This window comes from Capricornis sumatraensis, chromosome 17 (assembly GCF_032405125.1).
Source record: "Capricornis sumatraensis isolate serow.1 chromosome 17, serow.2, whole genome shotgun sequence".
NCBI lineage: Eukaryota > Metazoa > Chordata > Mammalia > Artiodactyla > Bovidae > Capricornis > Capricornis sumatraensis.
Genome location: NC_091085.1, coordinates 47,368,171 through 47,393,940, shown reverse-complemented (window position 1 = coordinate 47,393,940; position 25,770 = coordinate 47,368,171). Strand labels below are relative to the sequence as shown.

The 25,770-nt window shown below is 41.5% G+C and overlaps 1 protein-coding gene and 1 non-coding gene across 2 annotated transcripts in view; both read left to right on the top strand.

Annotated features, from left to right (window-relative positions):
* Nucleotides 1–25,770, top strand: part of ETFDH (electron transfer flavoprotein dehydrogenase) — a 38,715-nt gene that overhangs the window by 11,579 nt on the left and 1,366 nt on the right. Inside the window, exons 2-12 of the mRNA XM_068989757.1 lie at nt 4,850–4,990; nt 5,725–5,954; nt 7,694–7,775; nt 8,215–8,333; nt 10,510–10,587; nt 17,313–17,459; nt 19,114–19,254; nt 20,411–20,554; nt 22,595–22,763; nt 24,619–24,801; nt 25,064–25,285. Coding sequence (XP_068845858.1) covers nt 4,850–4,990; nt 5,725–5,954; nt 7,694–7,775; nt 8,215–8,333; nt 10,510–10,587; nt 17,313–17,459; nt 19,114–19,254; nt 20,411–20,554; nt 22,595–22,763; nt 24,619–24,801; nt 25,064–25,285 — 1,656 coding nt within the window. The remainder of the gene's footprint in view (nt 1–4,849; nt 4,991–5,724; nt 5,955–7,693; nt 7,776–8,214; nt 8,334–10,509; nt 10,588–17,312; nt 17,460–19,113; nt 19,255–20,410; nt 20,555–22,594; nt 22,764–24,618; nt 24,802–25,063; nt 25,286–25,770) is intronic.
* TRNAW-CCA (transfer RNA tryptophan (anticodon CCA)) lies at nt 6,234–6,305 on the top strand. Its single transcript has one exon. It is a non-coding gene; the product is annotated as a tRNA-Trp (tRNA).

The window sequence follows — 25,770 nt, the reverse complement described above, 5'->3', positions numbered from 1 at the left end:
CACGGGCTTCAGAGCACATGGGCTCAGTAGGTGTGTACATGGGCTCAGTAGGTGTGCATGGGCTTAGTTGCTCTGCGGCATGTGGGGTCTTAGTTCCCAAACCAGGAATCGAACCCACATCCCTGCATTGCAAGGCAGATACTTAACCTCTGGACCACCAGGGAAGTCCTGCATTCATTTATTCTGGAAACATTTTGAGAAGGGGCATTTTCACTTTCCCTTTTATTCAGCATTGTGTTATTTTAATACTTACATTGGATCATAAAGTATTTACTTAATAAAAGAGTTTAAAGGAGGAGGGAAAAGAGTATTTTTGGCTTTGTAAGAAACTGCCAAACTGTCTTCCACAGTGTCTGTACCGTTTTGCGTTCCCAGAAGGAATGAATGAGTTCTGCAGCTCCACCTCCTCAGTGGTGTTCTCCGTGTTCTGGGTTTTGGCCATTCTAATAGGTGTTTCAGCTTGCAGTTGTTTCTATGTGCAATTCCCTAATGAAACGGGGTGTTTAGCGTCTTTTCCTACACTTATTTTCCATCTGAATAACTGTTTTGGCCAGGTGTCTGTCCAGATCTTTTTGCCTGTTTTTAAATTGAGCTGTTTATTTTCTTGTTGAATTATTGATGAATGAGTTTTTCGTGTATATTGTATGTCAGCCCTTTATCAGCTATGTTTTCTGCAGATATTTCCTCCCAGCCTGTGGCTTAGCTTTTCTTTCCCTCTTGTTGGCCTTTTAATCCTTCTCATTTATGACTCTAGCCTGCCTTTTCACAGAGAATTACAATAAAACAGGACTAACCTGTTTCATAATAGCATGAGTCAGTCATAAGTAAGTACTCTGATAAAAAAGGAATATAAAAAGGAGTGATACTCAACAAATATTTATACCTATATATAGGCTAGCACTGAGATTTAGCACACAAAAATGAAAATAAATAGGAGTATGCTATCTCCTGGAGAATACAAATAAGACACTATTTATGTCATTTTTTGGTCATATAGATGTTTAAAATTTTAGTTAAATGATTTTATGATTTTTGAGATGTTTTTTAACTATAGTTAGAAAAACTTTTCCAAATCCAAGTTTCTTTCTAAAAATTATAAATGTTTTTCCCATAATCCCATAATATCTTTCCCATAATAACAGTTTTATTGAGATGTAAGTTATATACCATGTCATTACATCATCTGAAGTATACCATTCAGTGGTTTTTCGTATGTCCACAAAGTTCTGCAAAGTTCCATCACACAGTGTTAGAACATTTTCATCATCCCAGGAAGAAATCTCATACCCATTAGAAATCAATCCCAACTCTCCAGCCCTAGGTAACTAATTTATTTTCTATTTCTATAAATTAGTCTATTCTGGATATTCTGTATACATAGAATCATATAATATGTGGTCTTTTAAGAATACAGATTTATTTGACTGCCCCGAGTCTTAGTTGTGGCATGCAGGATCCTTAGCTGCAGCGTGTGAATGCTTTCACTGTGGAATGTGAACTCTTAGTTGCAGCATTATGGGATCTAGTTCCCTGACCAGGAATTGAATCTGGACCCGCTGCAAGGGGAGCACGGAGTCTTAGCCAGTGGACCACCAGGGAAGTCCCTAATGTGGTCTTTTTGTGGCTGGCTTCTAGTCACTTTAACTTAATGTTTGCAAGGTCTGGCCATGTGTACTTCTTTCTATTGCTGAATAGTATTTCAGTATCACTTTTTATTTGTCCATTCACTAATGGACATTTGGTCATTTCCACTTTAGAGCTGCTGTAAATAATGTACCTATGAACATTCATGCAGAAGTTTTTGTATGGACGTGTTTCCTTTGATCTTGAGTATATACCTAAGAGTGAATTACATGGAAACTATGCTTAACATTTTGAGGAAATGACGGACTGTTTTCCAGAGTGGCTGCGCCATCTACATTCTCACCAGCAGTGTAGGGGAGGGTTCCAGTTTCTCCACATCCTCACCCACACTTGTTATCTATCTTATTGATTATAACCATCCAGTGGATGTCAAGTGGTATCTTATTCTCTGATGGTTAATGATATTGAGCATCTTTTCATGTGCATATTGGGCATTTGTTTATCTCCTTTGGAGAAGCAGCTATTCAGGTTCTTTGTATGTTTTTAATCATGTTATTTGTCTTTTTTTTTTTTTACTAGAAATGAGTTCTTTGTATATGTTAGATACAAGACCCTCGTCAGAGATATGATTTGCACATATTTTCTCCCCTTCCGTGAGTTATCTGTTCTCCTTCTTGATGGTATCTTTTGAAAACAAAAGATTTTAATTTCAATGAAGTACATTTTATCTGTTTTCTCTTTTGTTGCTTGTTCTTCGGTGTCATAGCTAAGAAGCTATTGCCTGATCCAAGGTCACAAGCATTTACACTCTTTTAAAAATCTTTTCTGATAGCACGAGGAGTTCTCGATATTATAACCTTCATCCAGCTTAACTTCACATCCGTAAAATAATCATCAAATGCAAAGAAATTAACACTGATACAACAGTATTAACTAAACTGTGGCTTTTATCCAGATTCTTTTTCTGTTCGGGACCCAGGCTTGGTCCCCACCTTGCTTTAGTTGTCACGTCCTCTCCTGTCACGTCTACTTCAGTGTGGCACATCCTCTGTCTTTTCTTGTGTCTCATGACCTTGACACCTTCAGTGTGCACTGGTCGGGCGTTTTGTTGGACGCCCCTTGATCTGAGTTTGTCTGGTGATTTCTCACAATTAGATCAAGGCTGTGGACTTGGGGGAGGTGTGCCACAGAGGTGAGGAGCTTTTCCCGTCACATCACATCATGTGATGCTAATATAGCTTATTGCAGTAGTGGTAAACTTGGTCACTTGGTCGAAGTGTCTGTCATGGCTCTCCACTGTAAAGTATGTATTTTTCCTTGCCACACTCTACTCACTGGAAGCTGATCCTGAAGTGCAGACCACACTCAAAAGCAGAGACTCAAATAATTTGTGGATTTATCCCTGTAATCCTTTATACTTTCACTTTTTTCTATTAAAATCATTGATCAAATGAAATTCATTTTGATATTAAGAAAGAGCTAACTTTCTGCCAGTATCTGACCATTTAATGAAGAACTATCTCTTCCTGATTTGAAAAAGCATCTTTATCATATACCAAATCCTTATATGTAGTCTACCTTTTTATGAACTCTTTATTCCGCTCCTTTGATGATTTTACTCCTCCTCCCATGACAGACTCCCATAGCTCCATATGTAAGTTTTGATAGCATTCAGGGCTATTCCCAAGGAAGGATTCTGTCTTTTTATTTTTGTTATTATTAAGGGAAGGATCACTGTGGAGAGGAGTACTAGAGAAGGGGATAAGAAATTGAAGATCCAGGATTAAAGGAGGGTATTAATATTTAAAGTAGGAATATCTCTAAGAAGATGGGAAGGAAAAGAGTCATCATCCAGGTGGAAGGATTCATCTGCATGAAGAGAAAAGACCTCTCTTTATTGTAACCTGAGTGAATGAACAAAGCTCCAGCACAACACAGATGACTTTAGAATGTCTTGCCGGGAACTGAGGCACTTCCCACCTCACTAGTTCTCTCTTTTTGTGAGGCCTGCTGTGCTCGGTTTCAGGTAAGGCACGGAGGAGAGAGAGGTGCAGGTTTAAGGACAATGGAAGTTTAATGAATATTCTTGCAGATAAATCTTGGCACACTTGTGTTTATTTCCATAAAATTCTTATTTGCTAACTCAAAGAATATATACATTAACTCAGCTAGAAGGTGGGTCTCCTTAATTTAAAATGAAGCCAACCCTGAAGCGCAGTTTGCCTGCGTGGTCCCGGTGTAACCATTAGCACCTCCCTTGGCGCTGACCACGAAAGGCTTCCCTGGTGGCTCAGCTGGTAAAGAATCTGCCCACAGTGTGGGAGACCTGGCTTCGATCCTGGGTTGGGAAGATCCCCTGGAGAAGGGAAAGGCTACCCACTCCAGTATTCTGGCCTGGAGAATTCCATGGACTGTATAGTCCGTGGGGTCGCAAAGAGTCGGACATGACTAAGCGACTTTCACTTTCACTGTAGTGCTCTCCAAGTATCTGGTTTAGGTGGTAAATTATATGGTCATCCTGTTTATAGGGGAAGCTTGACATAAGGTAAATTGAATAGATTAGCTTATTAAAAAGCTTTTAAATGTTCTAGTTTGTGAACATTGCTTTATGAGGAATAGCCAACTGAATTGTTTACCTTGGAAAGAGGACAGTCCGCTTCAGTTCTCTCCCAGCTAAGGGCTCTGCAGTGTAGCTTTAGCTGTTCACTGACTGAATGTATGCAATGTTGATGTGGCCATAAGATAAACAGGTTTCCAAAGAGAAGGCGTCTCATGGACTCACAAGTTACCTTACTGGGGGAGTTTCCTGGCAATCCAGTGGTGAAGACTCAACACTTTCACTGCCATGGCCCTGGGTTCAATCCGTGGTCAGGGAGCTAAGACCTTGTAAGCTGTGTGGCAAGACTTAAAAAAAAAAAAGATGGTACCTTAGTGATCACCTGGTAACCCTTTACTTTTTTGAATGAGGAAACTGAAACCTATAACAGTTGAGTGATTCTTTAAGGTTTTAGGGCTAATTAACAGAAAACTCCAGTATTCTTGCATGACAAATCCCATGGACAGAGGAGCCTGGCAAGTTACAATCTGTGGTGTCGCAAAAGAGTTGGACATGACTTAGTGACTAAACAGCAACAAACAGGAAGCAGATCAGATCCCCAATCCTAGATTGTGTGTGTGTGTGTGTGTGTGTGCTTTAAGATTTTCTTCAAACTACTCCTGAGAAAAACTGTTTGAAAAAATAATACTGTTCCTAATTTTTGTGCAGTATACCAGTGTTTTCATGCCATAAAAATTAAGAAAAATTACCTACCTCTGTGTGCTATACGATGGTCTTCAACTTCTGTTGTACCTCGAATTACTACCCACTATACTGTCTATCCCCGGGATCAGGACAAACGATGGGAAGGTAAGTCATCATTTTTGTGAAACTGTTGAGATCTTTCTAGAAACTTTGTATCATTTTGTAGAGGTAAATATTGATATTATATTTTTCGTGATAGCATAAAATCACCTAATATTTTATAACTTTATCAAATCTGTTACATATTAATATTTAGATAAGCAAATATTTGCAAACTACACTAATAGATCTCGGTAATAAAAGTTGATTTATGGAAGCTGAAGTATGATAATGCCCTCAAACAGAGAACATTCTGCTGAAACAATAATATACTTTGTATAGCTCTCGCAGGAAGCAGAGGGGCAATTTATATAAATAATGCTGTAACTCACAGACTTAAAGAATGAACTTATGTTTGGGGGGTGTGACGGGGAGGGGAGAATGGGGGGACAGATAGTTAGGGAGTTTGGGATGGTTACGTACACTATTTAAAAGGGATAACCTACAAGAACCTACTATATAGCACAGAGAACTCTGCTCAGTGCCTTGTGGCAGCCTGTATGGGAGGGGAGTTTGGGGGAGAATGGATATGTGTATATGTATGGCTGAGCCCCTTTGCTATTCACCTGAAACTATCACAGCATTGTTAATCAGCTATACCCCAATACAAAACAAAAAGTTTATTAAAAAAATAATAATGCTATAAAGGATAGTGAGTAGTCATAACCCAACCTTGTGATTTTATCAGGTCGTAGTCATCCCAGAATTGTCATGCGTGTTTAAATCCTCTTCACTCCCAGGAGTGAACATGGAGCGGTTTGCAGAGGAGGCGGACGTGGTGATTGTGGGTGCCGGGCCTGCGGGGCTCTCTGCAGCCGCACGGCTCAAGCAGCTGGCCGCGCAGCACAAGAAGGACATCCGCGTGTGTCTGGTGGAGAAAGCTGCTCAGATAGGCGCTCACACCCTCTCAGGGGCATGCCTGGATCCACGAGCTTTACAAGAGCTGTTCCCAGACTGGAAGGAGAAGGGAGTATGAAAAGTTGTTATTTATACCGAGTCTCATCTTGATTGTATTTCTATGTCCAGATGAAAGAAATATGGAGAACCCTTTTCACCTGGTTATAGCTCTTAGAGGGTAACTGTAGATAGGTTTTTAATTTTAAAACGGCCAAAAAATTGACTAACATCAAATATAGTTAATAATTTTTAAATTAACTCATTTTCACATAATGCCTTATACATGTTGCGTTTGTGTACTGGATTTATGAGAAGACATTATCTTGAGAAGGTCTTTGAATGAAATACAGCTTCCCTGGTGGCTCAGAGGTTAAAGCGTCTGCCTCCAATGCGGGAGACCCAGGTTCGATCCCTGGGTCGGGAAGATCCCATGGAGAAGGAAATGGTAACCTACTCCAGTATTCTTGCCTGGAGAATCCCATGGACGGAGAAGCCTGGTAGGCTACAGTCCATTGGGTCGCAAAGAGTCGGACACGACTGAGCGACTTCACTTTTTATTTTGAGGGTATTTCCTAACTTACTCCATAGGTGTTTATATCATTGTTCTTAATAAAATGTTCTATAACTATCCTATTTTTTTATACCTAAAGCCAAAGAGGGTGATTTAATCTAATTTTCTGAAGAAATACATTAGTAAGACTTATAACCTAAGCAGACACGTCACTGGCGAGCTTTACAGAGAACCCAGTGCTAGTCTTACTGTGCTCATCGTTTGTATGACCTCGGTTAAAATCTTATACTCTGTGGATCTCACTTTTTTCTTATGTGAGATGAGCTATATCATTTCTGTTCAAGTATTCAAGGTTAGAATATTTAGTATCTGTGAATACTAAATATTCTATATAAACAGTTGTGAAAACTGTTAACAAACACAATTCACCTGAGTAAATCTAAAGGTCAAATTGGCTTCATTCAGTGACTCTGAGCAGCACCCTATCTAGCAAACAGAAAGGAGCTCCAAAGAGCAGCAGAAAAGGAGAGGTTTTGACAGACAGAACGTGGTTGGGGCACGGGAGTCATAAGCAAAGGCACTGTTTCAGGCCCTGTCGCCTCCCAGGCGGGGGCTCCAGGAGGACACCTCTCAAGGACTGGTGGAGAGGCTGAGATGGAACGAGGTTAGCGCCAAGGATGGGAGGTTAGTGCTGAGGCTGGGTGTGCCGACCTGGGGATTTGCACAAGTGACAGTGCTCTTCCTTCTAAAGTAGGAGACTCCTTGAAACTTGACATGCTGTAATTATGCCTAATTTCTCTCTTCAGTGTATTTCAGAAATAGGCATCATTTAATTAGTATTGACAAAATAGCAATTCTAATATTAATAGAAAACATTTTTCACATCAAAGCCTCATGTAGCCAGGCAGATCCGATCCATTCCACACCTGTTCTTTGTCTTTATCCAAAGAAATATAAAGCCTCTCTTCTGTGTCCATTGAGCACTGGAGCCAGTATCTAGCCTGACCTCCACAGAGGCAGGGAGACAGGAGGCCAGCCTCCTTGAGCCACTCAAAGGTGGCTCCAGGTCCCCCAGGAAAGACAGTCCTGAGATGAAAACTGGCTTGTTTTGTTTTTTAAAAGATTCCCATGCATCTCAAAGAGACAAAGGGTTTACAGTGTCAGGTTTTCCAAAGGAAGTGACGGAAGAAAAGTGAGGAAGACAGTTCTCTTTCCTTTTTGACATATTATTGTACTATTTTGTGTTTATCCTTACAGATATGAACTCAAAACACCCTTTTCTCTCCTCCTTTTGTTTCCAGGCCCCTCTCAACACTCCTGTAACAGAAGATAGATTTGGAATTTTAACAGAGAAATACAGAATTCCTGTGCCAATTCTTCCAGGTAAAGAATGATAAATATTGTGGACTTACAGAATTCCACAGCTGGAAGGAACTACATTTCATCTGGTTAAATCCTTTCCATTTACAGATGAGAAAGGAAAGGCCCAGAGACCTGAAGGACTTGCCCAAAATTACACAGCTAGCTTGTGGAAAAGAAAGCAGGACCAGAGCCCAGTGCTTTTTTGTCTTCCAGTCCAGGTTCATTGAGACAGTCTTGTAAAGCAACCAGGGATTTCTGATTTAGTTCTGTAACGTTGTTTTCAATGTAATAGTTTGAACTCTAGACCCAAAATTGTTAGGAAATAAATTGAAATTATGGCCAGAAGATGATGCGTGTATATAATGCAGAAATTAGACTTTAGAATTTCTAAATTTAGTATTTAGGTTTTTACGACTTCCCACTAAGAAGTCAGACTTCTGAATCCAGCCTCTGTCTGTAGGTCTCCCAATGAACAATCACGGCAATTACATCGTGCGCCTGGGCCATCTGGTGAGCTGGATGGGGGAGCAGGCGGAAGCCTTGGGTGTGGAGGTGTACCCTGGCTATGCAGCTGCCGAGGTTTGTGCCTCTCTCTTCCTAATGCTGATAGAAGTGGTCTCTTTTTCTTTTGAAACTAAACCAAGAATGACACAGAAGTAAATAGATAAATATTTTCAAAAAGCCATAGGATATTAGAGTTGTAAGATCAGAAGAAGTCTTAGCAGGATCAATCCAAAGAGTACTTGAAGTCCTGGTATTTTTCCACATCAGGTGACTGGTCAGCCTAGAATGAAAAAAGCCTCTGATGTATGGATTGTTGGTAATTCTCTCTTCTGTAAATTGAGTAGACGTTTCTTTACTTTCTTGCAGTGTGTAGAACAAATCTGTGCCCTCCCCCAAGGACAGCTTTCCAATTATTATGCTCTGCTCTCCTGCCCCACCTTCTCTGGTGATTTTTTTTTTCAGGTTAAATAGTCTCAATGCTTACAACCACCATGTTACACATTTTGAGTTGCTGCAGTATTCTCATTGCCACCCAGAGTGAATCAACTACTTCAAGCCTGGTTACAGCAAGGCGGGTTGCCATTTTCATTCTATAAACTGTGCTTCCAATAATTCCTTCAAAATAACTCTGGTAACTACATCTCATTATATAGAGTCTCACTAGTTGTTGTTGGGGAAATTATTAAAAATAAAATCTCCTGCCAAGCCAGAAAAAAAATCACCTCTACAAATTATAAACAATAGTGAAGCAGTTTTATTACTGAATGAGCGTTAAACCAAGACTGCAGAGCAATTACAGGCCATCTGCTAGGGAGGTTGCCAAGAAAGAGAGAACTCTTAACCTTTTACTCAGCCAGACAGATACAGTCCACTACATACATGTTAATCGTCTTTCTCCAAAGGGAAAAATAAAGCGTCCTATATCTTTTTGATTGGCAGCGAGTGACGATGTGGAGGCAGGCACGTAGCCCAGACTGTCCCCCAGAGACAGGGAGACTAGACACCATCCTCTGTGGTCATATGTCAGATGTGTCTCTGAGGACCCAAGAAACACTAAGATGCTGAACTACCAGGAATCTTACTTAGCTTTTTATATGATTCCCATATATCTAAGAGAGACAGAAAGAATTTGCAGTCGAGTTTTCTAAAGGAAATGCTGAAAGAATCTGGATAGGAGAGGGAGTTGTCCTTTTTGTCACCCGTGAAATTAAAACCATCTTTGTTTTTCCCATTACAGTAGATGTAAGCCAAATAAAACACATGGGCCTCAGCACTACACGTCCTACTACTGGTTTCTGGGTTCCCAGTTCGTACACGTGGATTTGGGTTTGCATTTCTCCCGAATAAACTGTTCTTAATGGGAATCAGTATCCAAGCCACAAGTAGGTGGTTTGTGGCATCCATGGTTTACACACACAAACACACACACACACACTCTCTCTCTCTCTCTCTCTCTCTCTCTCTCAGAGTCCCCAGCAGCTCTCCTCTCCTCCGCAGTTTCCTATTTGCCCAGGCCATCTACAGGTCCAGGCCACAGCCCTGTCCTAGCGTGGGTTTGTTTTCAAGGTGTCATGTGCCTTGCCGCTGGTTCTCGTCTCACCTTTTCACTAGCATGCTTCCTGGCATGAGGTTCTAGTTCTTTCGTGTCCAAAGAGCATCTTCCTCTGGAAGAAACGGAAACTGAGCAAGAGAGAGAATTGCTCCTCCTCATCCTCACAGTCACACTTTTGACCAGTTTTCCCTCTTTCTTTGTGGTCCAGAAATAAGTTTTCATCACCCCTGGGCTGTCTTCAGCCCCACTCTGTTTTGTCTTGTTCGAGTGTTTGGTTTTGGGGTCTGGGCTCACTGGGGAAGAGGCTTTCTTGACACTGTCCTCAGCACCCCCAACTGACAGTCCAGTGTGTCACAGGCCCTGCGTCCAGGCTCTGTACACATGCCCTTGACCTCTGAACGTGGCAGATGGCCTCCCATTGCATCTTCCTGGCTCCTTGGTGTCTTCTCAGTAGCTCTCCCATTCTTCCTCATCAGGTTGGGACACTTCCTCCACTTCCAGCTGTTTGAGCTGAGTTCTGTTTGATCTTGAAGGGAGTATCTTAAAAGCACATCTCTTATTTTTGCTTGAACATTCTTAAGCCTGTGTCTCTATAATCTAGAGAATAAGTTCACCTTCTAAAAACCAAAAGCCATTTGTTGTTTCTTTGCAAGGCAGTTATGAGTCTCTAGGTGATAATGAAAAGTGTTTTTGTTTTAGGTCCTTTTTCATGAAGATGGCAGTGTGAAAGGAATTGCCACAAATGACGTAGGGATACAGAAAGATGGTGCACCAAAGGTGAGCCTGTGGACAGTTCGTGCTCAGCAGACTAACAGTAAAATATGAAATTAACTCACACTCGATCTACTCTTGCTGCAGACTGCACATTAATTAAGTGCATGTTAGTGTTTAGTTATTAATGTGGAATTTTGTCTCATTGTTAAAAAATAAACATCTTTGAATTAAATATAATTTAGATAAGTGGATATAACATGTTTAAGAACAATTTTCTTAAAAGGTAAAAACATGATTCGTATAAATATAAAACGAACATAGGTCACAGATATTATTTCATTCATTTATTCATGAGGGAATTAGTAAGATGTTATAGCCAGTTCAAGGAAAATCAAAAAACATACACACGTGGGTCAGCTGCTCAGCTCCTCTCCACAGCCCTCCACTTCTGTGTACAAGAGTCATTTGCATCACTACTGTCAGTAATGTGGATTGAATCTTTGACATCTTTTGGTAAATACAAGACTGATTGCCTTTCTTGCTTTCAGAATATGCCTGAATGGCCTTCCAGTTTTTACAGCTCATTATTTTTGAATTTGTAAAAGAAGAGCTCTTAATACGTGAATCTCAGCTCTGTTAGGTCCCTTGGAAAGGACAAGGAAAAATAACATTCCTTTCCTATAACAAGAGCAAAACACAGATTAATATCTTAATAAACAAACTTGTCTATTCATGTTTGTTTATTGTCTTAATTTCTCAACTAGAGTAAAGGCTCCTTGAAGGCTGAGATCATGGAGGGTTACACCAAGGCTGGCACGGTGCCAGGTAATGCCAGGGCCTCAGGAAAGATGGGTCACCTCCTAGTTAGTCCTTTTCTCCCATTATACAACAGAACTGCACCTCTAGTCTAGCATTTCCCCCAGCAGGTCTTCCTGCTTCTCACTCCTGCATGCTTAGAGAGAAGCACGGGCCCAAGTTCTCAAGTCTTAGTGCCTCACTGTTCCTCCTGGTGGCTTACCTAGCCATACAGAATCACGTGAGGTTGTGGGACTCAGCCTGTCCTATGGCAGGGGCAAGGAGCTGTCTTGTAACTGGCCCCAGGGATTCTGATGCATAGACAGGTTTGCAGACAACTGTCATCTCATCCTGCTTCTCGAAGTGTGGAATGTACCTGCAGCACAGAAAGCTGAAACTCTGAGAACAGGAGTTTATGACAAAGTAAGGGTTTATTCCAGGATGCCGAGCAGCATGGGGAAAGAAGCCCCCCTCTCAGATCCACCCCAGCCTGGTTTTTGAGCTGAGGGTGCCTTAAAGCAGAAGAAATTAGGATTGGGAATTCCCTGGGGGTCCAGTGGTTAAGACTTGGCAGTCTCACTGCTGAGGGCCCAGGTTCAATTGCTAGCTGGGGAACTAAGAGCCCGCAAGCCACATGGTGTGGCCAAGAGGAAAAAGAAGCAGCTGGGATTAACCACTTCCTCTGACTGGGGAGTCAGGATGTCTCTGGTTTATGACTCTCTGGCTAGGTGCTCCGTGCCTCCAGGGTTTGTGGGCTCATCTCGCACTGGAGAAACAGCCTGAGTTTGTATGCTAATGATGGATCTGTAACAGCAGTTGTAGTACATTAAAGGTATTTTCATTATAGTCACTGTAGGTTGATTGGTGTTCAGAGAGCACAGGGTGAGGTCAGAGGTGACAGAAAGGGAATAAAATTCTGGATCAAGAAACTTGCTTTAGGGAACTCAGTTTTCTGTGTTTTTTTTTTTTACATTTTCAACTGTTTTTTAAGTAGTATATAGTATTTTTTATTGACTTATTGAAAAGAGAGTAAGCCTTGTCCAAGACGTTGTTTGGTAGAGAAATGACTGCTATTGTCTTTTTCCTTTTTAATTTTTATTGGAGTACAGTTGCTTAAAATGTTAGCTTCTGCTGTGCAACATAGTGAATCACCTATATGTTTACATATATCCCCTCTCTTTCGGATTTCCTTCCCATTTAGGTCACCACAGAGCACTGAGTAGAGCTCCCTGAGCTATACAGTAGGTTCTTGTTCAGTTCAGTTCAGTTCAGTCGTGTCCGACTCTTTGCGACCCCATGAATCGCAGCACGCCACGCCTCCCTGTCCATCACCATCTCCCGGAGTTCACTCAGACTCACATCCATCGAGTCCATGAGGCCATCCAGCCATCTCATCCTGGGTCTCGTCCCCTTCCCCTCGTTAGTTATCTATATTATACCGCCATATGTTTGTGCACTTCATCTGTTTCTCTGTTTCTGCTCTGCAAATATTGATGAGATCATCTGTACCATTTTTCTAGATTTCACATATATGCATTAATATACAATGTTTGTTTCCGTTTCTGACTTACTTCACTCTGTGTGACAGTCTCTAGGTCCATTCATGTCTCTGCAAATGGCACAGTCACATTCCTTCCATCGTGTATACGTACCACATCGTCTTTATCTGTTTCTCTGTGGATGGACATTTTAGGTTGCCTCCACGTCCTGGCTATTGTAAATAGTGCTGCAGTAAACACTAAGTTCATGTGTTTTTTTCAAATTATGGTTTTCTCTGGGTATATGCCTAGGAATGGGGTTATTCAATCGTATGGTAGTTTTATTTGTAGTTTCTAAAGGATCCACGATTCTGTTCTCCGTAGTGGCTGCACCAGCTTACATTCCTACCAACAGTGTAAGAAGGGGAACTTAGTTTTAAGGGGGCTTAATAGTAACAACAGAATATTGTTTTCCTATATTCTTTCATGTGTTATGGCTATTCTATATTATGGTCAGTTAATTATAATTGCCATTTAGTCTTTAAAAATTTTTACTTTTAATATTACGACATTGAAGCACACGAATTCTCCCATTCTGATACTTTCTTTTTGTGTGTGTTCTTGTGATATTTGTCCAAATGTATAGTTTTGTGTTCTGTGCTTTGTAGTTGTAAAAACATTTTTATATTTTATATATTGTGTATATATAGATGTGACAGCATAGAAGAGTACAGTGGAATGTCAGTAATTTGAGCTACAGAGTCTAAGTTTTTCAGTCTGTCTTCTTGTGGCCGTGTGGAAGGGGAAGAACCAAGGGTGGACTCTGTGTCTTCTGCTGTTCGGCTCATTTATTCCGGCATGGCTGGGCTTCTGCCTGCCCTTCTTATGGCTCACAGACACCTCGCCGAGCAGACCCAGTTCTCTGTCCTGTCACCCGGCCTCCTGGTGGGCATGCTGGCACAGCTGAATAACTTTCTTCCGGAAACACTTCCTGCTTTTCACTCCACCCTCTCCTGGTCTTCCTGGTGTTTCATGGGCCCCCTTCTGCGTTTGCCTGCTCATCCTCTGCCGCCCCCACCCTGCCCATCCTCCAAGTATCTGGGCTCTAGGCTTCACTGTGCCTGTATTTTCTTCCTCTGCCTGTATTTTCTCCCTAGTGACCTCATTTGGTGACACAACTTTAAACACCTCTCCCCCAAGTCCCAGAATTATTGTCCAGCTGCTCACTCAGTAGCTCTAATCTTAGACCTATCAGGCTTCTTACTGTCACAATTCTTTTTTTTTTTTTTAAGTCTTATTCGTTTGTGTGTTTTTGGCTGCTCCGGGTCTTTGTTGCTGTGTGAGGACTTTGCTCTCGTTGCGGCGAGTGGGTGCTACTCTTGATTGCAGTGCGTGGGCTTCCCTCATTGCAGTGGCTTCTCTTGTGGAGTGCAGGCTCTAAGGCACGCAGGCTTCAGGAGCTGTAGCTCCCAGGGTCTAAAGCAGAGGCTCAGTAGTTGTGGCACGTGGGCTTAGTTGTTACGCAGCATGTGGGATCCTCACGGACCAGGAATCGAACCCACATCTCCTGCATTGGCATATGGATTCTTTACTGCTAAGCCACCAGGGAAGCCCCTTGTCCGAATCCTGATGTGGGTGTTGTCACATTTCAGAGGTTAAGTGACTTGCCCAGGGTCAGACCCCTGTTAGGCAGTGGGGCTGGGATTGTAATAGAGGTGGTATGACTCCAGGACTGCCTCTTGCATACACAGGGGTGTGTTGCCTCTAAGAGGAAGTGGAAATATACTGAGGAGTACTTTAGTTCACTGAGATTGAATTGTTGTGGCGTAAGTTACGCTGGATAAACTGCATGTCTATCTAGAAGCAGATAGGGTTGGACTTTCATTTTATAAAAATTCTGATGACTTCGTAAAACAATTTTAGAAAAGTTAGAACTCTAGGTTATAATTACAACCTAGGTGTAAGGTAAGCCATCCTATAACAGAAATTAGAAACCTATAAGAGACAGGCCTTTTTAAATGACTTAAAAATTAAGCACTTTTTTGGTATTTTTGGTATACTGCAGATAAGCAGTAGATTGGGGAAAATAGTTTGAGTGCCAGTAATATCAAAGAGCACTTATGCATTGACAAGAAAAACAGAGAACATGTTAGAAAAACAGGCAGAATCTTAAAAAATAACAATGGACAGAAGAGCAGATCCAGGTGAGCACTGACCAGGAGGCAGGTCTTTAGACGTCTCTTGTCCAGGGTCTGCGGCTCCCAGGCCAGCTCCTCATAGAGACCCTTCCTGCTCCCCCAGTGACGCGGCTCTTCCCCAGAACCCCTGCCACCGCCATGCTCTCCTCCACGCATGCAGTCACACTTGGTCGTTGTACACCCACATAGTTACTGATATTTAGTCCTGGCCCTGTGCCTCACCTCAGGGAAGGAATGGTGCTTTTCTGTCCTCTCTTCCCCAGTGCCTAGCATAGAACCTGGTACAGTGGATACATTCAGTTAATAGTTCTTGAATCAAAAAGAAAAAGATGCTGAAGAGAGTAATCAGGAAAATGGAAATTAGCATAGCAATGCGTTAGTACTACCCTTAGCAAAAACATAAGAAGAAAAGATATGGGCTTGCCCGGTGGCTCAGTGGTAAAGAATCCACCTGCCGATATAGGAGGTGCAGGTTCGATCCCTGGAGAGGGAAATGGCAACCCACTCCAGTGTTCTTGCCTGGAGAAGCCCTGGTGAGCTACAGTCCATGGGGTCGCAAAGAGTCAAACACAGCTGAGCACACACACACATACTGTCATGAGCTGGAAATAGGGAAAGTGTCTTCTTACATACTGCGGGCAGGAATGTGACTTGTTCAGACTCTGGGGAAGACATTCTTGGGACAGCTAGTAAAATTAAAGTAGGTGTGTCCAGGAGAAGCAGTGCCACTCCTGGAAACCTAACCTACAGAAACAGAAGCACCAACGTTGTAAGGGCACGTATACAGGGTGTATGTTTTATAACACGCTGTTCATCACAAATGAACTGGAAACAGTGATTGTCTGTTACCTATTAGCAGAAGCACCAACCTGTGGTGTTCCCACATGGAAAGACTTGAGCCACACAGTCACTTGGGAGATTTCCATGAAGGGCTATGGTGAGAAAATAAGATGCACAAAAAGTTGGATTATATGATCGTATTTTTGTGACATCAAGAACCAGAAAAGTTTCGGTGTGTATGTAAGATCTCAGTACATAGGTGTGTGTATATATTTGGGTAACACTCCACATGCTAGGTTCTTAACATGGTTTATGGATGGTGAAGTGTAGTAAGAGGAAGACAAAAGCAAATTCAGAGGTACTAAGCAGAGTCATTTATAGGGTGCACGTGCGTGTGGATGACACACAAGACAAGCACAGAGTTACCAGCAAATGTAAAAAGTGTTCACACGCCTAGTAATGGAAGTTCCTGATTGATTCGTCCCCTCCTCCCCACACATTTCTCCTTTGGTAATCATGGGTTTGTCTTCAAAATCTGTGAATCTATTTCTGTTGTGTAAATAAGTTCATTTGTATCATTTTAAAAAAATTAGATTCCACCTATGAGTGGCACCAGGTGATGGTTGTTTTTCTGTCTGACTTACTGAACTTAGAATGATCATCCCTGGGTCCATCCATGTTGCTGCAAATGGTATTATCTCATTCTTTTTTATGGCTGAGAAATGTTTCTTCGCGTGTATGCACTGCATCTTCTTTATCCTTTCATCTGTTGGTGGTCATTTAAGTTGCTTCCATGTCTTGGCTAATGTAAACAGTGCCGCAATGAGTATAGGAGTGCATCCATCCTTTTGAATTCAGAGTTTTCTCCAGATTTATGCACAAGTGTGGGATTGCTGGATCATACGGTCGCTCTGTTTTTAGTTTCTTAAGGAATCTCCATACTGTTCTCCATAGTGGCTACACAGTTTACAGTCCCATCAACAGTGTAGGAGAGTTTCCTTTTCCCCACACCCTCTCCAGCATTTGTTATTTGCAGACTTTTTGATGATGGCCCTGCTGACTGGTGTGAGGTAAAAAATGTTCTTTAATGATAGAAGTTTCAGGTATCCAGTGTTACAATTCAAGATCTGTATACACTGGCGAGTGACAGCCACCCCAAGCCTGGTTACCATCTGTCACCAGTTGACCCCCTTCATCCATTTTGCCCTTCCCCCTCACTTCTCACTGTACGTTCATTTGTAGGTAATGGGAAGAGGGAGCGTGCTGTTTGTTTGTTTGTTTGCTTTAATTCTTACAAACTTAACCATTCAATCAAGTACTTTTGAAGTGAAAAAGTAAATATAATAAAGACACAAGATATTGGTTGACTGCCTTATAAATTTAAATTCCACTTATAACAGCAATTAGTTTTACTCCTAAAATTAGATATTTGCACCTTCTCTTCTATATCTAAATCATGTTCAGTTCAAAACCAACCAGAATGTGAACATTTTAAAAACTGTCAAATGTTGTAATTTAACATGTTCTTATTTCTTAGACAACTTTCGAGCGGGGACTGGAACTACATGCTAAAGTCACAATTTTTGCAGAGGGCTGCCACGGACACCTGGCCAAGCAGCTGTACAGGAAGTTCGACTTAAGGGCCAACTGCGAGCCTCAGACCTATGGAATCGGGCTGAAGGAGGTACCTGCATTTGCTGGTGTAATTTTAATGTGGCAAGATGAAGCTTACACTTGTTTGTATTGTCATGTAATTATTATTAATCAGAAATGTTCATAATGACTGAAAATATTTGGGATATTTTTCAAGAGGCTTTCCTGATGGCTTAGACACTAAAGCATCTGTCTGCAATGCAGGAGACCCGGGTTCAGTCCTTGGGTTGGGAAGATCCCCTGGAGAAGGAAATGGCAGCCCACTCCAGTACTCTTGCCTGGAAAAATCCCATGGATGGAGGAGCCTGGTGGGCTACAGTCCATGGGGTCACAAAGAGTCGGACACGACTAAGCAACTTCACTTTCTTTCAAGGGGCTAAAGAATATAACTAATCAAATTTCACTATTATATAAATTGTGTCTGCATGTTCTAATTGTTTTGTCAAATGTTGATTGAAATAAGTCTTGAATTTGAAAATATTTGTGACATTAATTTTTTTTCATTGTAATTCCATTTCCCTAATAGAATTTGACCTGTTATCCATATGCTCTTTGTAAGATGACCACATCCTATAAGAATTGCTTATTCAAAATTATAATGTAAAAATAACTTAGTTTATAGAGTACTCACTCAATATATTTAATGTGCAGCATATATTTTTATTAGGTTAAATGGATATTTTCTTAGTTTATCCAATCTCTAGTCTGATTTCCCAAACCTTAGGTTTATTAGCATAAGAGTTTCATTATAATTCTTTTGTTAAAAATATTTTTGGGGGGTAAAACTCAGAAAGGTTCAAATACTGTACATAACTAGATTTGTTATATTGTGAATAAGGGCTTGTTTTGGCGGATTTCTTCCCTTGTAGCTCAGTTGGTAAAGAATCCGCCTGCAATCCGGGAGACCCTGGTTCGATTCCTGGGTCGGGAAGATCCTCTGGAGAAGGAATAGGCTACCCGCTCCAGTGTTCTTGGGCTTCCCTTGTGGCTCAGCTGGTAAAGAATCTGCCTGCAATGTGGGAGACCTGGGTTGGAAAGATCCCTTGGAGAAGGGAAAGGCTACCGTCTCCAGTATTCTGGCCTGGGGTCACAAACAGACACGACTGAGCGACCTCACTTGGCAGATTGCACTTAACACTTTGTGATGTCACATAAAGTCTGATTTTTAGATAGTATTTCACATGAAAACTGTATATAAAATTTAGACCTTACCCTTCTGAAAGTAGGATGATCGATTTGCTTCAGGTGGGGAGAAGGCAGTGCAGGAGGAAATAAACTTTTTTCTACTGAAAAATAGCATCTGTCCTGTAAAGTAGCAGCTCTGACATGCAGGGCTCAGTGCACTTTGTGAGGCAAGCACTCCTGCGTGGCCCCCACCTGGATCCAGGTGTAGGTGGCTACCAGCACCTCATCCCCTCTATGGTGTTTCCTACAAACATGAACACCTTACCCATTTGAGAACCTGGTTAGTGTCTTAAACATTCCTGAATTTCCTAACTCGTTTCTTTACTTCCATTCATCCCTGCAGTTTGCTGGGATGTTTGAAATGCCTTCTATGTGTTTCTCTTATTACAGTTTTCCACTTGTTGCTTCATAAATAAAACATAAAACTTGGCAGCTTTTGTACGTGTGGTGACATAAAAATATCTAAATAATACACTAGGACCTTTTTTTTTTTTTTTAAGCTATGGGTTATTGATGAGAAGAAGTGGAAACCTGGGAGAGTGGATCACACCGTCGGCTGGCCCCTGGACAGGCACACCTATGGGGGCTCGTTCCTCTACCACCTAAATGAAGGGGAGCCCTTGGTAGCACTTGGCTTTGTGGTGAGTCATATGCCCATGATGGGAAGTTCCACTGTGAGAGTCAGTGTTCCTCAGTGTTACAAAACCAGGGTGTCACATCTGGAGACTGTGAAAGGCTGATCACTTAAAGCTTCCTTTCTGCTTTATCCATGCATGAAATGCTTATGGCTGTTGTCAACATCAGTCCACTTCTGCTACACGCCAGACCCTGTGCTGGGTGCTTCCCTGGGAATGCTGTCCCATAAGATTCCCATGAAGTCTGTCCATCCTTATTTTACTTATGGGAAACCTCAAGCTCACATAGGCGAAACAACCTTCCCAAACACACCCAATTAAGTGACAGAGGCAGGACTCCCGCCCAAACCTGTCCTGCCTGAAGCCTGTGTCCACCAAGGCATGCCATCACTGGAAATGCAGTCCACACCAGGTTTGAACCTGTAACTTTTTAACAGGAACCTTTTCTCCCCCTTAGTCACTTACATCTTTGCAATAAATTATATCTTGACCATTACAGGGAATGGAAAAACAATATGAGTCACTGCACCTTGCCATTGGTTGCAGCTTTATAGTTCAATGTCGATTAGACTTGTGCATGATAGGTTAAATTTGTGCACTATTGGTGTGTTCAGTGCATTCCTTTTGTTTATTTTTTATAGTGATTTAATCTCAGAGCAAAAAAGCTTGGTTATTAATTTCAGCATTTCATAATACCATGTAAAATATAACCTCTGATATTTCTTGCCCTCTTTATAAATATGATTATATTCGGTTTCTTAATTTTTGCCTCAGTGTACTATATAGAGCTTATTAGTTGATTTCTAGAGTTGGTGTTAATGAATGAATAATAAATTATTACAACTCCTTTTGTAGACATATAATGCATGACACCTACCTACAATAATTTTAATTTTGATTTAGAGAGTACAGTAATTTATTAATATGTTCTAAGTATTTTAAGTTTGCAAGTTATAAAAACATGGTATGTATTGTTTACCCTTCTTTTCCAAGGAAATTTTATTCCAATTATTTAATTAAATTTGGATCATTGCATATATTTCTCTTAAGTCCTTTGAGAATAAGAATTTTAATGTATATGTTTTCAGATAAATAATTGCCCATACTTCATCTTGATATAATTTGAAATAGCAATGTCTGATTTAAGTATAAACATTTTAAGGTTGGTCTGGACTATCAAAACCCGTACCTTAGTCCATTTAGAGAGTTTCAAAGGTGGAAACACCACCCCAGCATCCAGCCAACATTGGAAGGTGGGAAGAGGATTGCCTATGGAGCCAGAGCACTCAATGAAGGTGGCCTTCAGGTAACTCTGCTTTCTTTTTTATTCCTTATTTCTGTATTGGGGAATGCAACGTCGAAACATGAGGTCACAACTCTAGGTGAACAATAGAAAGTTATCTCATAGGGAGAAAATGTAAGTAACCAAGCAAAGCACCCTAGTGTTTATAAAACTGTACCTACCACACCAGAGTTAAATAAATTATACCATGGATTTGGTTTTAAGCATATACTTGTTTCGAGAGAAAAATTCATGGGCCTTTTTTTGTTTGTTGGTTTGTTTTTAACCAGAGAATTTAAACAAGATCTTCTCCTTTATTCCTTAGCTAGCTGCCAGGAAAGTCAAGGACAATAGTAGTTTTCAGCAAAGGTAATTAATTCATCTCAACTACCTAGTAATATCCATGCCCTTTAAGTGGCCTCTGTTAAGTTTTTACCCTTATTTGTCCTATTGTAGTATATGTTCAAAATTAGAACTACTTCAGAAATTGGGTATCTTTTTTAATCTATTGTAAAAGTAACAAATAGATCATAGAAAATTGAGAAAAGTTAACGTAACCTTAAGTGAAGTTCTAAATACATTCATAAAGTCAAGTAAAATCACAACTAAATTATGAATGGAATTGCTAGAGTTCTAAAATAACACTGTCCATAAGTTCCATTGCTACAGGATTACCACTCATGAGGTTTTTATTTCTGGAGTAGTTACTCATTTGCAGTAATTTTTGTTAAATTCCCTGTGTTCAAGCCCATTAAACTCCTTTGAATAATGTCCACAATAGCTACTGCCACCCTAATGCTACTCTTTCATTTCTAGTATAAAGGCTTCTGTATACTCAGCAGTACATACAGATTCGTATTTACATCATCTGCCTGTTCACTTCAACGCCCCGGATGATCTTTAGATGGGCAGGAAGAGATGATCCGCCCCCGCCCTGCACACACGCACACTTCTTACCTAAACTTTTCTGATTTAATTAGTCAGAAATTCGGAAACTCCCATTAAATTTTTGAAGACCCTTAAGACGCAAAAATTGAGAACATTGGATTTTATTTTGAGTATTACAAGTGTTATTTTGAGTATAACAAATATTACATGACTTTTTATTTCTCTTTCCTCTGTACCAAAGCTTTCTAATTAGAAAGCTTCATCTGGCAGACTGTCACCAGTTCAGTTCAGCTCAGTTCAGTTCAGTTGCTCAGTCGTGTCCAACTCTTTGCGACCCCATGAATCGCAGCACGCCGGGCCTCCCTGTCTATCACCATCTCCCGCACCCACCACTTTTCAGCAGAGACTCATGGCGTACTTTAGGAAGCTTCCAGAGAAGGAAATTTTACATGACGAGGAAAGAGCCACTGTCTCTTTTTTCATTTTTACTCTGTAGATTAGATTACAGTACATTTCCCGTGCTAACTATCCACAACTTAGCTGCTACATTCTGGGACTAAACCAAAACATCATCACCTTTGATTACATTGTTTTTCATCAGAAATGTATATGGAGGTCCAATCGTCTTAAGATTTATTTCGGAAATTCAGTTTACTCTTAGGTTAAGTAAAATATATTATTTAGGGTGGTAGCTAATTGTGGTGATGCCATGATTACAATCTAGGTTTCCATCCCTGAACATCAAGGTAAAACAAAAGGGCACGTAGAGTTAAGATAACATTCTTGGTAAATCCTGTGTTACCCAGAATGGCTATAAAAGCAGATCACAATTTACATAATAGTCTTTCAGGTTTAGAGAGTATTTTTAATTATGACATGGATATGTATAAATAACATTTTATTTAAGTGTTGATCTGGTCTTACATATTTCTCATGTAGGTAAGTCATGGGGAGGGAGTGGAAAAATCCTTAATAGAAGAAGAGTGACAGTTCTGATCCTCATTTTCATGGAAGGGGAAAAACTGCTTTTGCTCCGATTTTTCCTTTAACTATATTCATTCTCATGTAATTTTTTTTTTCAGTTTTTCTCTTTAAAAGAGGCTGTAGTGTGGAGTTTTTAGTTTTAGAGTGTTTGTTGAATCTGAACTAACAAATGCGCTTTCTTTCTTTCCTCAGTCTATACCAAAGCTCACCTTCCCTGGGGGTTTACTTATTGGTTGTAGCCCTGGTTTCATGAATGTTCCCAAGATCAAAGGCACTCACACAGCAATGAAAAGTGGTATTTTGGCAGCAGAATCTATTTTTAATCAACTAACTAATGAAAATCTCCAATCAAAGACGATAGGTAAGAACTTCCTATGTATTCTCAGGTTCTTCACAGGGACATTTAAAAAGAAGCTATTTAAACATACACTCAGTGTGCACATAGAGGACAATAAATACAATTAAGAATCTTGGTCTTTATGTTTATTTCACTGGGTACTGGAAGATGCTTACTGTCTGTCCCTTTACACAAAGCACAGAGATGCGTGCTGGGCAAAGAAACCACTCCACTCACAGTCAGCGAGGTTTTTATGGCCACCTTCTAGTTTATGAACGTGGAAAGTGGAGCAGCGCCTGTGGTGTCCTGGCCCCAGGAACACGATCAGCATGAGGACCCCACATCACATCACACACACGCCCCCAGATGTTTGTTCCTGGGCAGGCAGAGGAGTCATGGCTGCAGGCTCCACAGGCCTGGCCCAAGGACCGCTCAGGAGACCGTTCATCTGAGGACAGCCTCTTCTCAGGCAGTCTCACCTCCTCCCCAAGAACAGAGGGACCTGCCCCACCCTCTGCCTTCACCTCCTTTCACTCTCCTCTCTGGTCCTGTTACTGCTTCCCAGGTCCTGGGAGTGCCAGGCACCCCTGAGTTCCCTGCACCTCTGCTCAGATCTCTCTAGTGGCTCCATGTTGATGAGTGAATCTGCAGCACACACACACACACGTACACACACAGCATGCCCAGCCCCAGCCCCTCTTGCCATATGGTATTTTCCACCTTTCAGCAGAATCAATCAACTTTATCTCCTGCCTCCTGGATGGAAAATCAAGAGCAGAGGCTTCATTCCCTGTGAACCACAAACAGTAGCAACTCAGTTCTTGATTTACACCGTACTCCATAGAGTCCAGTAATGTGATGCTTGCCCAGTAGGTTGTACCTTCAGGTGTCCTGGAGGCGTGGAGGCCTGGGCAGGGGGGAGGGGGAGGAGCTGCAGGGGACAGAATCCTCACCAAGGGTGTGTCCCAGGGGTGCTCTCACTGCACACGGGGTTCCATACCGGAAGGGTGGAGTGAGCAGGTCATCAAGACCAGGGGGAGCAGTGGGGCTGCTCACCATGGAGCTCACAGGAGGTAACCAGAACTAAGACATCCTGCTAGACGTTAAATGCAAGCCCTGAGCTTTAGGCATTGTCAGGTGTTGTCATTTCCGAGGGCTATCACAACAAAGCACCACAGACTGGGCGGCTTGCTTGTTCTGAGTTCCCCACGCCAGCAACGGGAAGTGAAGGTGTTGGCAGGACCACTCCCTCTCCAGGTTGGTTTCCAGCTTCCGGGAGCCCTTGGCATTCTTGGCTCCTGGCACAGCAACTCCAGCCTCTGCCCTGGCTTCCTCTGAAGTCTTCTCTGTGTGTGCCATCTTGTTAAAACACCCAAGGAGGGCCCAGTCCACTCCAATATAACCTCTTTTTAACTCATTACACCAGCAGTGATTACACCTATTCTGACTCCATCTGAGACAACCCAGCGTGACCCTGAGACACCTCAGGGTTACGACATCAAAATGCCTCTCGGGATGGGTACAGTGCAACCCATAGCAGGTAGGAGGGTTTCACTGATCAGTTCTGAAATTTCTCACGTTCATAAGTAGCATGAGCTCTCTTAGCTTCCTTTTCAGGTTCACTGAATTTTGAAACTTATTTCCCATGCTACCAGTTTGGCCTTACTGCCTTGCCTGTTAACACCACATCAAATGGGTTCTTTTGGGGTGATTTATGTATAAATTTGTGTATAAAATATTCTTTAAGTGTAGTCTTACGTGACCACCTGCTTTTTGTAATTACGTAAGATGCATCACTTATTTTGGTAGCCAAGTACCTTGACAGTAAGACTCCTTGAGGCAATTTAACACAATATTTCTTTTTTTTTTTAATAAAAAGGGCTTGATGTAACTGAGTACGAGGACAATTTGAAGAAGTCGTGGGTGTGGAAAGAGCTCTATTCTGTCAGGAACATCCGACCGTCCTGCCACAGCATCCTGGGTGTGTACGGAGGGATGATTTACACTGGAATCTTCTACTGGATATTCAGGGGGATGGAGCCCTGGACTCTGAAACATAAAGGTAATTCTGGCCCCTATGAGCATGAGCATTAGTTATTAACTTGGGAACAGGATCCAGTCAGTGGAAAGAAGGGGAATTTTCTTACTTTACTGTTCTAAACTTGCCATATGAGAGAAATTCAGTGTCGAGAGAACAGGGTATTGTTTTAAGAGGGCTAAAATCTTGCTTCTTCAGTATAATGTTTACAAGTTATTAAATGTCTAAGGAAGTACTTTAAAATTAATTCTATTTTTACTAAAAATCTTCCTCAAAACTTTGGAAGGGTCTGACTCAGATAAGCTCAAGCCAGCCAAGGACTGCACACCCATTGAGTATCCAAAACCAGACGGGCAGATCAGTTTCGACCTTCTGTCATCCGTGGCTCTGAGTGGTACGAACCATGAACACGACCAGCCAGCACATCTGACCTTGAAAGACGACAGCGTGCCTGTCAACAGAAACCTGTCCATATATGACGGGCCCGAGCAGCGATTCTGCCCTGCAGGTTAGTACGTTCATTTCCACCTGTGCTCCAAGTATCTGCTTTAACACATCAAAAACAGGCTTCCATTATTTTAAGAAATTTCTCCTCCTATTGCTTAGAAACTGTAAATGACTCCTACATCTAGATTCCTTTCGAAAACCATTATTCTTACAGTTCTTACTCTCATTAGCAGTTTCGAGTAGGGATCTCTTAAGCCTAATTTAGACAGCATTTCTCAGAAAAATCGTTTACCCTCAGCCCAAGGTGAGGGTTGTGGGAAAAAGCACCAAACATCTCTCTCCATATTCATGCGACTTAAATCATTTTTGTCACAGCTGCTCCTGTCTGTGTATGCTCATGTTTAGTTGCTAACTTGTATATGACTGTTACCCCATTGAATGCAGCGTACCAGGCTTGTCCTTCACTGTCTCCCAGTTTGCTTAAATTCACGTCCATCCAGTCCATGACGCTATCTAACCATCTCTGCCACCCTCTTCTTTTGCCAG